At 44.2% G+C, this 15,415-nt stretch overlaps 1 protein-coding gene across 3 annotated transcripts in view; it reads left to right on the top strand.

Annotated features, from left to right (window-relative positions):
* Nucleotides 1-10,290, top strand: part of PPP1R2 (protein phosphatase 1 regulatory inhibitor subunit 2) — a 31,464-nt gene extending 21,174 nt beyond the window's left edge. Inside the window, exons 6-7 of one of the 3 annotated variants that reach the window (XR_005584783.1) lie at nucleotides 3,618-3,848; nucleotides 8,796-10,290. Coding sequence is in view for 1 of the 3 variants with exons in the window: in XM_039489119.1 (XP_039345053.1) it covers nucleotides 8,796-8,863 (68 nt within the window). In the remaining 2 variants the exon portion in view is untranslated. The remainder of the gene's footprint in view (nucleotides 1-3,617; nucleotides 3,849-8,795) is intronic. The other 2 variants (XR_005584784.1, XM_039489119.1) reach the window with 2 other exon arrangements.
* The last annotated feature ends 5,125 nt before the right edge of the window (nucleotides 10,291-15,415 follow it).

Genomic DNA, 15,415 nt, shown 5'->3' on the forward strand with positions numbered 1-15,415 from the left:
TGTCCTCCCCATTAAGAATTATAGTGCCTACTTTTGCTGCAGCACAGCTCTTTGAAACAGCTTCTGTGGACATCATGAAATTGAGGTGTTCCACCCCACCCATTTCACTGGTGCTCGCAAGACTGTAGTAGCCATGAATCTGAAGTCTTAACCTTCCTGAGCTGCTGCTTGGCAAAGCTGTGAGTAGCAGAGGCACTAGAGCTGTCGTCAGACTCTGGAAGGTGCTGCATTAGTTTAGATCTACTTGATATTTGGAAGGTTTTCTTCCCAACAGGATAAACTAGTCTTTTGTAAAATGAGAAATTTTACAGAAATAGTCTAGGCTCCCACCCTCCCCAGGAAAGGTGACTGGCAACTGCTATTTTCAATTCTTGGCTATAAATCACAAATTTTGGTACCAGTATGTGTTACTGAGGGACTAAAGCTCACAATAACTGCTCCTGGGGAGTCGTCTTATATCATTCTCAGACCCACTGATTGTTTAGCTTTCTATGGTAATGCATAGGGCCCTACCAAATTCATGGTTCATTTTGGTCAATTTCACAGTCATAGAATTCAAAAATTCATAAATGTCATGATTTCAGCTAGTTAAATCTGAAATTTCATGGTGGTGGTGTAGGGGGTCCTAACCCAAAAAGAAGTTGTGGCGGGGGGAGGTCACAAAGTTATTATGGGGGGTTGCGGTACTGCCACCCTTCCTTTGCATTGCTGCTGGCGGCGGTGCTGCCTTCAGAGCTGGGCAGCTGGAGAGCAGCAGCTGCAGGCTGGGAGTCCAGCTCTGAATGCAGAGCCGCCACCAGCAGCAGTCTGAAGTAAGGATGGCGTGGTATGGTATTGCCACCCTTACTTCTGCGCTGCTGCCCGCATTTCTGGGCCCTCAGTCAGCAGCCGCCACTGTCTGGCCACCCAGCTCTGAAGGCACCAGCGCAGAAGTAAGGGTGGCAATACCATACCAGGCCATCCCTACTTCTGTGCTGCTGCTGGCAGTGGCTGTGCCTTCAGAGCTGGGCTCCTGGCCTCTAGCTGTCCAGCTCTGAAGTCAGCGCAGAAGTAAGGGTGACAATACCACAGCCCCCCTAAAATAGCCTTGTGACCCCTCTGCAACTCTCTTTTGGGTCAGGACCCGCAATTTGAGAAACACTGGTTTCCCCTGTGAAATCTGTATAGTATTGGGTAAAAGCACACAAAAGACCAGATTTCACTAGGCAGGGCTGCCCAGAGAGCGGGGCAAGTGGGGCAATTTGCCCCGGGCTCCGCAGGGGCCCCCATGAGAATGGCTGAGGCTCCCTCCCTGGCCCGACCCGACCCCGTCTCCGCCCCTCTCCCAGAGCCTCAGCGTCCCTGGACAGCTGCAGCGTGGCTCTGGCGGGGCCCCTGAGCTCCGCCCTGCTCAGAGCCGTGTGGTGAGGGGGCGGGGCTGCGAGCTCCAGCGGGACCTGAGTTCCCTCCACTTCGTGTGGAGCTCGCAGCCCTGCCCCCTTACCATGTGGCTCTGAGCAGGGAGGAACTCAGGCCCTGCCGGAGCCACGCTGCAGCTGTTGAGGGTCGCTCCTGGATGCACTGATGCTCCCGGTGAGGGGGGAGCCGGGGGTAAGGGGCCAGGGCCGGGGGGGTTAGCGAAGGGGCAGGAAGTCCCAGGGACAGTCAGGGCACAGGGAGGGGGCAGAGGTTGGGGGTGGCGGTCAGGGGACAGGGAATGGGGGGGTTGGATTGTGGGCATTCCGGGGGTCTGTCAGGGAGCCGGGGTGGGGTCCTGCGGTGGTGGTGGGGGCTGGAGTCTCTGGGGTACGGTGAGGAGACAAGGAGCAGGATGGGTCTGGGATTCTGAGGGGGGGTGGGCAGTCAGGGGGCAGGAAGTGGGTGGGGGTCGGATAGAGGGCAGGGCCAGGCTGTTTGGGAGGCACAGCCTTCCCTACCCTAAAGCTCATTCAGCAGTTTGAGGCTTGCAGAAGAGCCAAGCTGTTAGCTTTTCCATTAGGGCTCCCATCCCTTTCACTTCTCAAATGCCAAATTATAGTCTATATTTAATTTCAGTGCCATAGGCAGATTCAGGTCAGGGGAGGGTAGCTTCATTTAAAATTAGCCACTGGGGGAGGGATCACATGAGAAGAGCAATATCCTTCCCAACCCTACCAAGGGAGACCTCCCTCCCCCTGCACTCCCTGAGACTTCAGAGGGGTTAATTCAGTGGTTCTCAAACTTTTATGCTGGTGACCCCTTTCACATAGCAAACCTCTGAGTGTGATCCCCCCCACTTATAAATGAAAAACACTTTTTTATATATTTAACACTATTATAAATGCTGGAGGCAAAGCGGGGTTTGAGGTGGAGGCTGACAGCTTGCAACCCCCAGTAATAACCTCATGACCCCCTGAGGGGTCCTGACCCCCAGTTTGAGAACCCCTGGGTTAATTTTATTTAGCACCCTGTGTCCATTCACATGCATGTGCTATTTTGAGCATTTCAGTTTTCACAACATAGGCTCATCCCAGATTCTGGAACAAGCTCAAATGCTCAGTTCGTGGAGTATGTACATAAGCTATACTAAAGACAAACCCACAATAACCATCTCCAGTTTGTGAGGGACCCCATGGAGCCAGTCTCTAGGAAACAGATAAATGCATGGAGGTTAAGTCCATTAATGGCTATTAGCCAGGATGGGTAAGGAATGGTGACCCTAGCCTCTGTTTGTCAGAGGGTGGAGATGGATGGCAGGAGAGAGATCATTTGATCATTACCTGTTAGATTTACTCCCTCTGGGGCACTTGGAATTGGCCATTATCAGTAGACAGGATACTGGGCTGTATGGACCTTTGGTTTGACCCAGTATGGCTGTTTTTATGTTCTAACCTAAGTGAACCCAAAGTTATGGAGACAGATATGAGTCAAGGAAGCCAGCAGAGTATCAGAAACCTGGAAAAATCTCTGACTGGATGGGCTCAGGCGTTTGGTCACAAGCTGAGGTGGTTTAAAAGTTTTGGATTTTTTTTCACCAGAATTTTTTTATTGTTTCTTTAAACAATCAAACATAGCAATTAGCAAATATTTGGCCACACGCTTCTGAAACCCCAAACCATATTCAGGTTTTGGCAGACTAATTTCAGCTTTTCAATTAAAAAAACAACAACAAATTTTGAAGGAAAGCAGACATTGTCCGTGATTTTTTTTCTGCTTTTTAAAAACCCCTAGTTTTCAATCCAGAAAGTTTTGACGGAAAATATTTGTTCAACCCTTTTAATGAGTTTTAGTGCCTTTTAGCACTAGCTGATGCTGAGAACCAGTGATATCTTGTAAAGAAGTTTTCTCAAAACTGGGTTTGTGCTGAGATGCAGAAGGTTTATTTTTCCCAGGGCTGCCCGTGGATGCAGAGCAAGTGGGGCAATTTGTGCCAGGCCCCGCAGGGGCCCCCACGAGAATATAGTATTGTATAGTATTGCAATTTTTTTTATGGAAGGGGCCCCCGAAATTGCTTTGCCCCAGGCCCCCTGAATCCTCTGGGCAGCCCTGTCACTGGGGGAGACCAGATTGCACGGTCCGTGATGTGTTTTTTCATGGCTGTAAATTTGGTAGGGCCCTAGTAATGCATAATCCTAAAACATATAATGGCTATTTACTAGAGCTTCACTCTCCAGGGGAAAGGAGGACACCAATAGGCATCTTTATGACCTTTCTCCATGGCTTGAAGCTGCCATCTTCTTTCTGCTCCCTGCTATAAAGCAGGGAGGCAGCTCCGCTCCCCAGCTGCACTCTCCAGGGGAAAGAAGGGCACGCCTTTGCAGCATTTTTCCATCTCTGCTGTTTGACATCACTCCATCCTGCTTCATAATCTGATTTCTGAGCTGCATCTGGTAATTATCAATTCTTGACTGACTGCTCGTGCCCAATTAACTGTATACGTTTCTAACGCTTTATTTACCAGTTTACCAGTCCAGTAACTCTCCTAACTAGTTCAGCTTGAGTTTTCCTTTTTGTGAACTTGTTGCTTAACTTTCTGTAGTGTAGTTTATTCTTTCATTTCTATCACTTTGCCTAATCAGTGAAATACTTCATCACCTTTTAATCTCTATGTAATAGGCTGAATATCTGATTCACTTTTGCTCCGTTTGCCTAATTATTTTTCTCTTGAAAATCCTATAACTCTTCATTTTTATCTTTGCTGGTGGATTGAAAGTTCTCTCTTGAGTAACTGATTATATGTATATTTTTTTGGGGAGAAGGAATGATAAAAGGGGAATGAACTTTAAGCAAACCTGTGTTAGTAAATGTCTTGTCCCTGTCTTAAATTCCTACCAACCTTCTGAAAATTGTCTGCAATGAGGCTAATGTTAAGAGAACTGACAGCTCTCAATTAGGCTTTCAGATTTAATAGGTCCACAGGCAGGCAACAACTCTTGGTTATTCTTCAAGTGATTGTGGACATATACATTCAACTGTAGGTATATACTCAATGCACTTGAGTTGGCGATTTTGTACCTTCTCAAGACACTAGGCTATTACTCAATCTTCATGAGTTGATGCCCACTTCAGCAAAGCATTGTTACTGTCTCTTTTCATATAATCCATAGTCCTGCCCCCTGGGAAGGAACTGATGGTGAGTCACCTGCAATGGAATATATATGTGCCCAATCACTCAAAGGAGAAAAAACTGTTACTTATCTGTACGGTAACTCTTGTTTTTTGGGGTGTGCATGTATACATTCAATGACCTTCCCATCATCCCCTCTACTTCAGACATTTAGATAGATGGTGGTGCCCGGAAACAGAGAGGGAAGCAGCAATCACACCCCTTTTATGCCCTCATTTTAGTGTACAAGGAGAGTAGTGGCGCATACATCACCTAGTGGTACTGCTGGCAATAGCCTCCAACTCCAGTGCTTTGGGCACACATATATCGGCAGTGGGATGTATATCTGCACAAACATCTCGAAGAACAGCAATTACTGTATAGGTAAGTAACTGGGTTTTTTTCCAGAAACTCTCAGTCCAAAATAACTCTCCCCTCTCTCTCTCTCTCCCCCCCACCCTCCATGTTGTTGAAGTGAGCCTACTGCATATGGTATTCCTATAGATCATCCTATATGGCCTTAAAACATTGTGTTTGGACAAGAAAACTGTGTGCATCATAGTCATAAATCTGGGACAAATTTCCACAGGGCTAAAATAGCTGCTGTTCTAGAGACTTCATCCTTGAATTTTTACCAGCTTTGTTAATCTCCTTGCTTTAGACATGCTGTTTAGTTGGGTAACTGGTCATTATTTCGTAGATTAGATCTTTCTGGAACTCAATCAAAGTGCTATTGATGTTATTCCCAAGGCTGCATCTTTGGACTCATAAGAGTGTTTCACAGCTCTTCTGGATCAGGGTCCAAATAGCTTCAAAAGAGTGCCCACACTGATGTCTTTCTAAAAGATCTACTCTAGTTCAGCTGCAAGTTGTTAGGCTCTATAGCGTACAAATACTAGGCTTACATAGCATGGAAGGCTAACTTCTTCAATTGTTGGATTTACTGGGTGAAATTCTGTAGCCTGTTATGTGGGAGGTAAGACTAAGTTTCATAGTAATTACTTATGGGCTTAAAATCTGAGTCCGTATAATAAAGTCTCCACCCAAAGTTTCTGATAAGGCATCTTCTGTTTTGGCTAGTAAGTAAACTGATACATCCTGTATTTTTTCCTGTGTTGGCTTTTAGTCAAATTTCTGTTGAGCCTGTGGCTTTTTTAAATTCACATTATACCAGTGAGAGTCTGTTGATGAGGTTTCTCATTCATCTATCATATCTCTGAGATGGCATATAGATCTAGCAGAGTCTTCTAATTTTTTCTCTTTTTCCATGGTGTGCAAACGTGGAGTATATCTTACTCTCCTGGGGGAATGATTTGGCTGCCTAAAGTCTCTATCTTAGGAAGCTGATTCAGTTATATTTGGGTGTGAAGATCTGGACTTTTCATCTGTGCTTTTGTGAAAAAGCTGAGTAAAACAGTGTCTTCAGCATTTCCTCTTGGTTAGGACTCTAGGGAGTGGCAGAGTCCATTAGCAAACGTGACATTATGTTCATGACTATCCCGTCATCCTTTTTTATACCACTACCACCCTATGCTCTCTTCCTTCCCTTGTGGATTCCTGCCCTTCTGTTTTATCCTGAGACTAGAGTTTTAACCCTACCTGTCTAGTGTCCTTTTTCTGCATTGTCAAAAAGTGAGGCAAGTGTGTCACCAGAACTGAGGTCTTAAAGGGATATTGCTCTTACTCAAGCTCCATCCCAGGTCCTGCTAACTGAAGAGTGGCCTTTGTCAGTTATAGGCTTGACTGACTCAGGGTCCAAAATACTCATACCAGAGATAAAATGGGAAAACCACAGTTGTGCTGTGTGCCCTCTAAAATCTCCCCTCTGCAGATAGGAGTCCTGGATAGAACTGGGTGCCATATAGGCAGCTCCCAGTGCAATGGCTCGTTGATTTTCCCCTCTAGAAACGATAGGGCCCCTAGTCAGGCTTTTGTCCTTGCTGAGGTTTATAGCCTGAGGCTCTGAGTTTGGGCTCCAGTTCTCACTGGTCTGTTTACGTCTGCTACACAGCATAGGCTTATTTCCAAAAGGCCAGGTGGGATCGGGGCGGCTCCAGACCCCAGCACTCCAAGCGCGTGCTTGGGGCGGCATGCCGCTGGGGGCGCTCTGCCGGTTGCCGGGAGGGCGGCAGGTGGCTCCAGTGGACCTCCCGCAGGCGTGCCTTTGGAGGGTTCGCTGGTCCCGCGGCTCCGGTGGACCTCCCGCAGGCGTGCCTGTGGAGGGCCCGCTGGTCCCGCGTGGCTTTGGTGGAGCCGCGGGACCAGTGGACCCTCCGCAGGCACGCCTGCGGGAGGTCCACCGGAGCCGCGGGACCAGCGACCGGCAGAGCGCCTCCCGCGGCATGCCCCCTTGCTTGGGGCGGCGAAATGTCTAGAGCCGCCCCTGGGTGGGATACCAGTCTGTCCGATTGTTCCTGTCTTTGAAAGGGGGAGATCATCTTGACCTGGCTTGCTGTGGGCTAATTAGCCTGGCATATTTGTCCGTCAAGCTTTAGGTGACTAACTTTTGTTGGCTAAACTGGCCCTCATAGGAGGCATTGTCACTTTTCTGTGAAGGACAGTGTGGGTTTTTTACTCTGGTTAGTCTACAATAGACCACTGTGTTGTTTTGAATAACCTATTAAGCACAGGAAACTTTATTTTATAGATCTAAAATCTGCTCAGGACTAAGTCACAAATTTATATTTTATAGAATTCATGCAGCTGTGGAAAATTTTGTTTAGTGACTGTGGTGAAAGCTTTGCCCTGTAGCATGGTTTTTTAGGTTAGATGTGGCTGCGTTGGCAGTTTGACTAATCCTTTTCCTGTAGCAAGGGGGTCAGGGAGAGGAGCCTTTCTTTTTTTTTTCTTTTTTTTTTTTTTGAACTTCACATCAGCTCCACAAAGGATCATATCATTCCCCCATTTGATTGTTCAAAAGACTTTATCTTTGTATCTTAGACTCCATTTGGAGGCTGTTGACACTTTCCCTGATACCTTTTAAGTTGGGCTTTTCAAATCATTTATCAAAGACTAAAGTCCTTATTCTTGGTTCTAAGTTTCCTTATTGGTTCTAGCCACTAGACTGTTGCTTTGAACCAATTAATACTTATTTAGGACTGCATTCTGCCAAGATGGTAAGTGGGAAGCATTGCTTCTTGGTATTTTCTTAAGCCATCTGGGATTTGCAAGATGGTGTTACAGTTACTTATGGGGTTGGCTTAAGATCATTCTTTTGCTGTATTGTGTGTGTTTAATGCAAAAGTTTCTTCCATAATATTGTGTGGAGCGGAAATTTGGGTGTGTCTGATTCAGAAAACCTTTAAGGAAAATTTTAGAAGTTGTGGGTGATGTGCTAGTTTCTTTAATTCATATAGCATGGTGAGGCTGAAATGGCAATTGAGGACAAGTGTTAATTGTAACTATACTTATGTCCTGCTAGTGAAGGCAGGGGGCTGGACTCGATGACCTTTCAAGGTCCCTTCCAGTTCTCGGAGATAGGTATATCTCCTATTATTATTATTATTACCTTTCACTATAGTACTGTGCTGCTTCATTGCAAAACTCTATATAGTAGGTCCACCCAGGATTGAGCTAAAAAGTGATGAGTGTGCCTACGTTACAGGAATTGTGTATCTTGGGCTCTGCAAATGTGTAGCTTCTCAGAAATTTTATAGGATATATCAGGGTCTCACATAGTGCAGCAAGGATCTTGTGTTCTCACATGCTGTGTATGTGCTAAGAGGTGCTGTTTTTTCAGCATTTTAGGATGAAAATAAAGTGAACTATTTGGGAGGGTTTTGGTAGTGGCTGAGGTCCCAGAAAAAAGTGCAGGTTGCAGAGGGTATGTCTACACTGCAACGTAAGCCCAGGGTTAGTAGAACTTGAGTTAGCAGACCCTGGGTTTCTTAACCTAGTTCTTGATAATCTACGCTTATTTGCTGCATCTACCCTGAAAAGTAAAAGGGCTTGAACCTGGGTCCTGGCTTGACCTGTGCTCGGACCCTCCACACTGGTGGGGTCCTGGGGCCCTGGATTATCATAATTTGTATGTAGATGGAAAGGGGCGGGGTAGGCTTGAGTCTGAGTTCAAACCCTAGGCTTACATTGCTGTGTAGACATATCCTGAGTAAATATGTTTCGTTACTTCTGCTCTTTGTGGCAACAGAGGAAGGCCTTGTGAGTGCATGTGGTTCAAACCATGAATATTTAAATCTGTTTTGTAATCTCTCTCCTTTTTTCTGTTATACAGCACATGCTACTAGTGACCAGCTGGAGAATAGAGCGCACATCATAGAAGAAATCTGTCCAGAACTGTAACTGCTCGTCAAAGCTACAAACTTATACAGTGCTTCATGGTTTTGCGACTCTTAAGTATTGAGAGGCATATCAGTTATAGTGTTGTATTGCCAAGAATGTTAACTTTAGAGACTCTTATATTAGGCAGAAAAGCTGCCTAACTGGTTATTCTTGTGCCTAGTATTTCATGAAGAGTACTGCTTCATAATCCATCAAACCAGAAATTTGAGACAAATTAACTTGCATAGCATATTGTCACTCCACATGCTTTAAAACATACAAAAAATCAGTATCTTTTGGTTTTGTTGATTATTTATTTGACACTGTTCTAGATGTGGTATCTCTTATAGTAGAAAGGTTTTGGAATTCAAGAGCCAAACAGTACAGTAAATAACAGGTTGATATGTACTATCAGGTGAATTTAGCAGTTAAAAAAGGATTATTTTAGTAGTGTAACTTTTTGTAGAATTTTTCTGACCTGTTAATCTAGATATCAGTATGTCATGACTCCTATTTTCTCAATCTTTATAAGAGAAGAGCTGCATTATTTTTGTGGTTTAAAAAGAAATCTGTTTGGAATTGGTTATTAGTTCCTGAGTAAGACAACACTAATAACTGGTGAGATATTTGTACACTAAAGATGTGCAGACATTGATTTTGCATCTAATTGTGATGATCTCTTCCCTTGAGGATAGATGGGTTTTGGAACTTTCCTTATTTATCTGTTCAGATCTCAAAACTTCTCTCTAATATTTTCCACTTCAGGCCCCCCATACGTCACTCTACTGATTTCCTTAAGATCTGCCTTAGAATCCTTTGCATCTTCTGACTTGCTGTGACATGAACTCATGCTGCTAGCATCTGAGGATCAGTAGTTGTCTGAACAAATCTACTTCAGTACTATGGAGATGGAATGGCGTAGCTTTGTATCGTGCCAGCCTTCCACTCTGCCTAGGTAACTGCTGATGACCTAATTCCTTATTGAGACTTGTCATCTGTATATTGAAAACCACTGGTTTAGAAGTTTCCTGATCCAATGTAACTTTGCAGCAGCTGCTTTTGTAAGATGAAGGCTATTTGGAAGAATAGAAGGGGGGTTGTCATATAATGTATAATTTACATGCTGTTAACAGTGTGGTTCTATAGCCCTGATGGAACCTGCAGTTTACTGTAAACAGTAATATCCCACTCAAAAGATCTTGACTATGGTGTGGATGTACTAGTATTCAGAGTAATACTTGGTTTTATTCTGCAAATGAAGTACACTTAAAGCTGTGGGTTGGTCATGGAATATTTTGTATTCAATTATGTCTGTATTTCTCTTAAATTTGAACTAAATTTGATACGGTCCAAAAGTCCATAATTATACGGACCTATTTTAAAATGACTTCCTGTCCGCTGTATTTGTGAAGTCTGAATAAAAAGATGAAAAAGTTACTTTACAATTATTTTGAACTCACGTTTGAGCTTTTCTGAAACACTAGAATGCCATATTTATCACTGGAAAAATACAATCACGTGGAATGTTTCAGTAGACCGAATCTTCTGCCAAAAGTGTGCGGGTGAGCTATACCAAATTACTGTGTGGGTTCCTAAGTATCTGGTTAATGCTCCATTTTGTAGATAGCTGTGTTGCCAGCTCTTGTAATATTTAGTACTCCTGGATTTGTGTGATTAGTGAGAATCTCAAGTTTGATTATTGATTTAATAAAAAAAATTCTAGCCCTTGTGGTTGCGGAGTAAAATTTTGAAAACGTGAATCCTAAAGGCTCAGTCATGAAAAGGCAAACAAAAACCTCATAATTTTGGTGGAGGCCTGGTTTGATTTCTGGCTAAAATTATCTTTTCCATTAATTGGAAGTAAGGAGAGATTGAGTGATACATCTGTTTTTGCTTGATTATATGAAAAATAATTGCTTTATTTGCTACTGTTTTTCCAGTCTTTTTGTTTGTTATAATTGCAAGAATATTGATTGAACTTGATTCTGGTCACTTTTGGCTAAATCCTGAGAGATGGCTGGGGCTCCCATGAGAGGTGAGGTGATTAGTGGACGCTGACATCCATTGGCTTGATTTAACTTCAGGAGTTGAAGGGTACATAGCACTCAAGGATTAGAACCGCTCCAGTTGTCTTGACAGATGAGAATTTTTAGCATCCGTTTATATAAGAAAGCACTAACTGCTAGACACCTGTGTCCGTGAAGGATGGCGTTCTCTTCCTTCCCCTCTCCTCTCCTCCCACTGCCAAAACAAGAGCCAGGATGTGTCTGTTCTTTGCTGTGCGTATCTTCCTAAATGTGGCAATTTATATTGTTGGGCTGTTAGATTTACAGGGCTGCTCTGTGGATGGGTTGACGATACTTATGAACAAACTGTCCAGTTACAACAAAGGATAAACAGCTGCTGAATGGTGTTGACCCACTCCATAGCAGTGAAGCTACTGTTTCAATGTTGCATGTGCTGTCTGTCACTCAGTGTCAAACATGGTAGTTTCTATAGACTAGTTTGGGCCAAAAAGTGAGCAGTTTAAGCCACTTGTTCTCTTTTGTCACCCTCACCCCCTTTCCATTCTTGCTTGTACAGAATCGCATTTACAGCCAATGCCCCAAGGAGGTGCTGCTGTTAGCATCCTCAGTACTACCGGGGAAGGATTTTATTTATATACACACATTGTTTACTCTTCAGTAAACAAACATAGATCCTAAAAAGAATCTGTTTTCCATGACAAGCCATAAAACACCAGGTATGGGTGGGCTGTACCATCTTGGCGGAGGGGTTATCTTGAATTGCTAATGTACCCCTAGCTTTCATTAACTTTGACCAACTTGTTGTTTTGGGTACATAGGTCCTTTGATGACTAAGGGCTCTTCAAAAAACAAGCTATGCATGATCTCCCTGATACCTCAATTAGAGATAAATTAAGTACACCTGAAATACAAATCTATCTTTCTCTTAAGTGGGTTTTTATTGGTAAAGAAAATATAATATAGAGGATCATCTTTAACACTTACAATCATATTTTTATAGTAATAGTATGTATATTTTCTGTGTTATTGCTGGTGGTTGGTTCATTTCATTTGGGCACAACTTGATGTTTCTTAAAAGTTGTTTCAGTTTGGAAATGGGATTACTTGGCTTTATCCACACCACTATCTCAAGACATTTTAAAGGCTAAAATTAGGTAAATTTGTTTCAAAACTTGTGATTATTAAAATGCAGTATATATAGTTTGTTTTTTTTAAACTGTTCAAGGTACCTGTCATTTGTTGTAAATCTGCCATATTGAAAAATAGCCATATAGAAAAAGGAGAGGAAAAGGAAAAGAGTCTGCTTGGCTTGTCTAATAGGAAGAAGATAGTAAGATTGCTTATGGACTTGTGATATCATGGTGGTTGTCCCGTGCTGGGTACTGCAATGAGGTGTATAAAAGCAGACACAGAATGTTACGACTATTTACTTAGAAATTGGAGAATAGAGCTCCTAAGAACCTGTTCTGCAACACTTTGCATGATAAGTATTTTCTACATTTATTTTTTAAACCTTTTGTTTGTAAAATGAATACAAAATGTCAATTGCTGGAGAGATAAGAAGTTTCTGTAAATAAACTTTATACTAGACTCTCATTTGCAAATAGCGTCATTTAAATTGTTCATTAAGAACATTCTTTTGGCTTTAACCCACTGATGGAAATGTTTATTGAAAACTGAATTTCTTTTCGTAGCCTAGTATCCTGTGTTAAACTATTTAATTTGTATAGGTCCTCTTCCTCAAAATATTTTAACCTGTTTTTACAGTTTTTACAGTTTGCTGTTTCATAGTAATTTCTCAAATTTAGTTTTTTTCCCACTTTGCAACCAGTCTTAAATGTGAGATGCACAGTAAATTATACCCACTAATCCACTGCACCCTTCTAATATTAGGAAAATCAGATTCTGACTTCGGGTTTTTTAAAAGAGAAAATTGGCAGTTTTTGTCAGATCTGGGTATCACAGCTGGCTACTGAAATTGATGTTGGAGCTCCACAAATGAGGGGGATATTTAGTCCTACTTTATAATTGTGTTGTAGTGTCATTTAAAAAACAACAACCTCTAATGACATGGTATCTCACTGAGTTACACCAAACCTGGTGGAGTTATGGTCTGTATGGCAGCTTCTCTGCCATCCCAACAATATGGTAGCCTATGTAGGTATGTGTGTATGTACTATGCGGCCTAGCTCAACAAGGACAAGTGCAGAGTCTTGCACGTAGGACGGAAGAATCCCATGCACTGCTACGGACTAGGGACCTAGGGGTTACAGTGGACGAGAAGCTGGAGATGAGACGACAGTGTGCCCTTGTTGCCAAGAAGGCTAACAGCATTTTGGGCTGTATAAGTAGGGGCATTGCCAGCAGATCGAGGGATGTTATCGTTCCCCTCTATTCGGCATTGGTAAGGCCTCATCTGGAGTACTGTGATCAGTTTTGGGCCCCACACTACAAGAAGGATGTGGAAAAATTGGAAAGAGTCCAGCGGAGGGCAACAAAAATGATTAGGGGGCTGGAGCACATGACTTATGAGGAGAGGCTGAGGGAACTGGGATTGTTTAGTCTGCAGAGGAGAAGAATGAGGGAGGATTTGATAGCTGCTTTCAACTACCTGAAAGGGAGTTCCAAAGAGGATGGATCTAGACTGTTCTCAGTGATACCAGATGACAGAACAAGGAGTTGCAGTGGGGGAGGTTTCGATTGGATATTAGGAAAAACTAGGAGGGTGGTGAAGCACTGGAATGGGTTCCCTTGGGAGGTGGTGGAATCTCCTTCCTTAGAGGTTTTTAAGGTCAGGCTTGAGAAAGCCCTGGCTGGGATGATTTAGTTGGGAATTGGTCCTGCTTTGAGCAGGGGGTTAGACCAGATGACCTCCTGAGGTCCCTTCCAACCCTGATATTCTGTGATTCTATATTGATGCAGGTGGGGGATCTGCCTGGTTATCCTGTAACATTACAGCTGTTGCTGTCAGTGTGGAGGATTGTGGCCTCCTTTTACCATACTGGATTTTGTTTCCTTAGGCTAATCCCTCATCCTTGGTGCTTGTGGGGTAAACAGTGTGAATTAGTAGTCTGCCCCATGGGGGTCAGCCCACCCTGTCACAAGGCATGACCCGTTAAGATTTTGAAAGGTCTGATACGTGTATACGCACCCAATACACACGTGCTTAGGCGATATTGAGAGGAAGCCGTCCTGGGAATAAGTCTTGTCACTGTGTCCCTATGGGATAGGGGCCATGGGCCTTGCAGAGTGGGTGGGGGCTCTCCTCCCACTCTTGCCCAGTCAGTTGGGGTGAACTACCTCCTCCCTCACAACAGTGCAGACATCAGGAGAAGGTGGCCTGCTGAATCCTCTGGGCCTGAAGAGTGAAGGAGAAGCTTAGGCCCTACAATGGGCTAAATTACAACCCAGCTCAGAGGAGGAGAGCTTGGGGGCTCCTGTGTGAGAGGTGACCCAGTACAACGCCAACTCCAGGCAGAGGGCTGAGGTGGTCTCCCAAGCACAGTGTGAGCTGGCCAGAATGCTTGTATGGACTGAGAATCGGGTGAGCAGCTAATAAACTGTCAGGGACAGTACTTGTTCCTGTTAGTGAAGGCAGGGGACTGGACTCAATGGCCTTTCAAAGTCCCTTCCAGTTCTATGAGATAGGTATATCTCCATATATTTATTTAATAAATCAGAACCTCTAAGGGCTGTGAACCAATTTAGTCTGGGTAATTGACTGAAAAAACCTGTGTGGGTGCAGTGCAATTCACCTGAGGTGCCACAGGGGGAAACACCGGAGGGTAGTGTCCCATGAGATAGGCATAGAAATTATAGACCAAAGGGAAGTTTAGACGAGGGGTTCACAGCCTTCTTTCTGAAGCCCCCCCCAATATGCTGTAAAAACTCCAGGGCCCAGCAGGGGTGGCCCCTCGGGGGCTGCGGACGCAGGTTGAGAACTGCTGCTTTAGAAAATCTCATCTGTCCCCCTCTGTGCAGCCCAGGTCATTAAATTTCACCCAGATACTGCTGTGTTGAACCCAATAACTTGATTAGCTAAAGCAGTGGTCCCCAACCTTTCAGAGTGGCGGGCGCTGAACGACCAGCCGCCGAAATGCCGCAAAGAACCGACGTCATCAAGAAGTGTCGCCGCACAAATGCCACCGAGAATCAGCAGCTTTTCGGCGGTGATGCATCTTGGCGTTGCTGCTTCTTGGCAGCATTTCTGCGGCTGGTTGTCCGGCGGCTGCAGTCCTCGGTGGCGGGGTGCTCCCTTGTCAGTAGGCAGAGCACATAAATGCTCCATTGGGTGCCATGGCTCTCGCGGGCATCGCGTTGGGACCACTGAGTTAAAGCATCTTCCAGAAAGGCATCTGGTCCTGATTTGAAGACTGCTAGAGATGGAGAATCCACCACTTCCCACGGTCGTTTGTTCCAATGGTTAGTCACTTTCACTGTGTCATATTTCTAATTTGAATTTGTCTGGCTTCAACTTCCAGCCCTTGGTTCTTATGACCTTCTCTGCTAGATTAAAGAATTCTTAATATTTTTCCCCATGAAGGCC

The sequence above is a fragment of the Mauremys reevesii genome, linkage group 9 (genome assembly GCF_016161935.1).
Source record: "Mauremys reevesii isolate NIE-2019 linkage group 9, ASM1616193v1, whole genome shotgun sequence".
NCBI lineage: Eukaryota > Metazoa > Chordata > Testudines > Geoemydidae > Mauremys > Mauremys reevesii.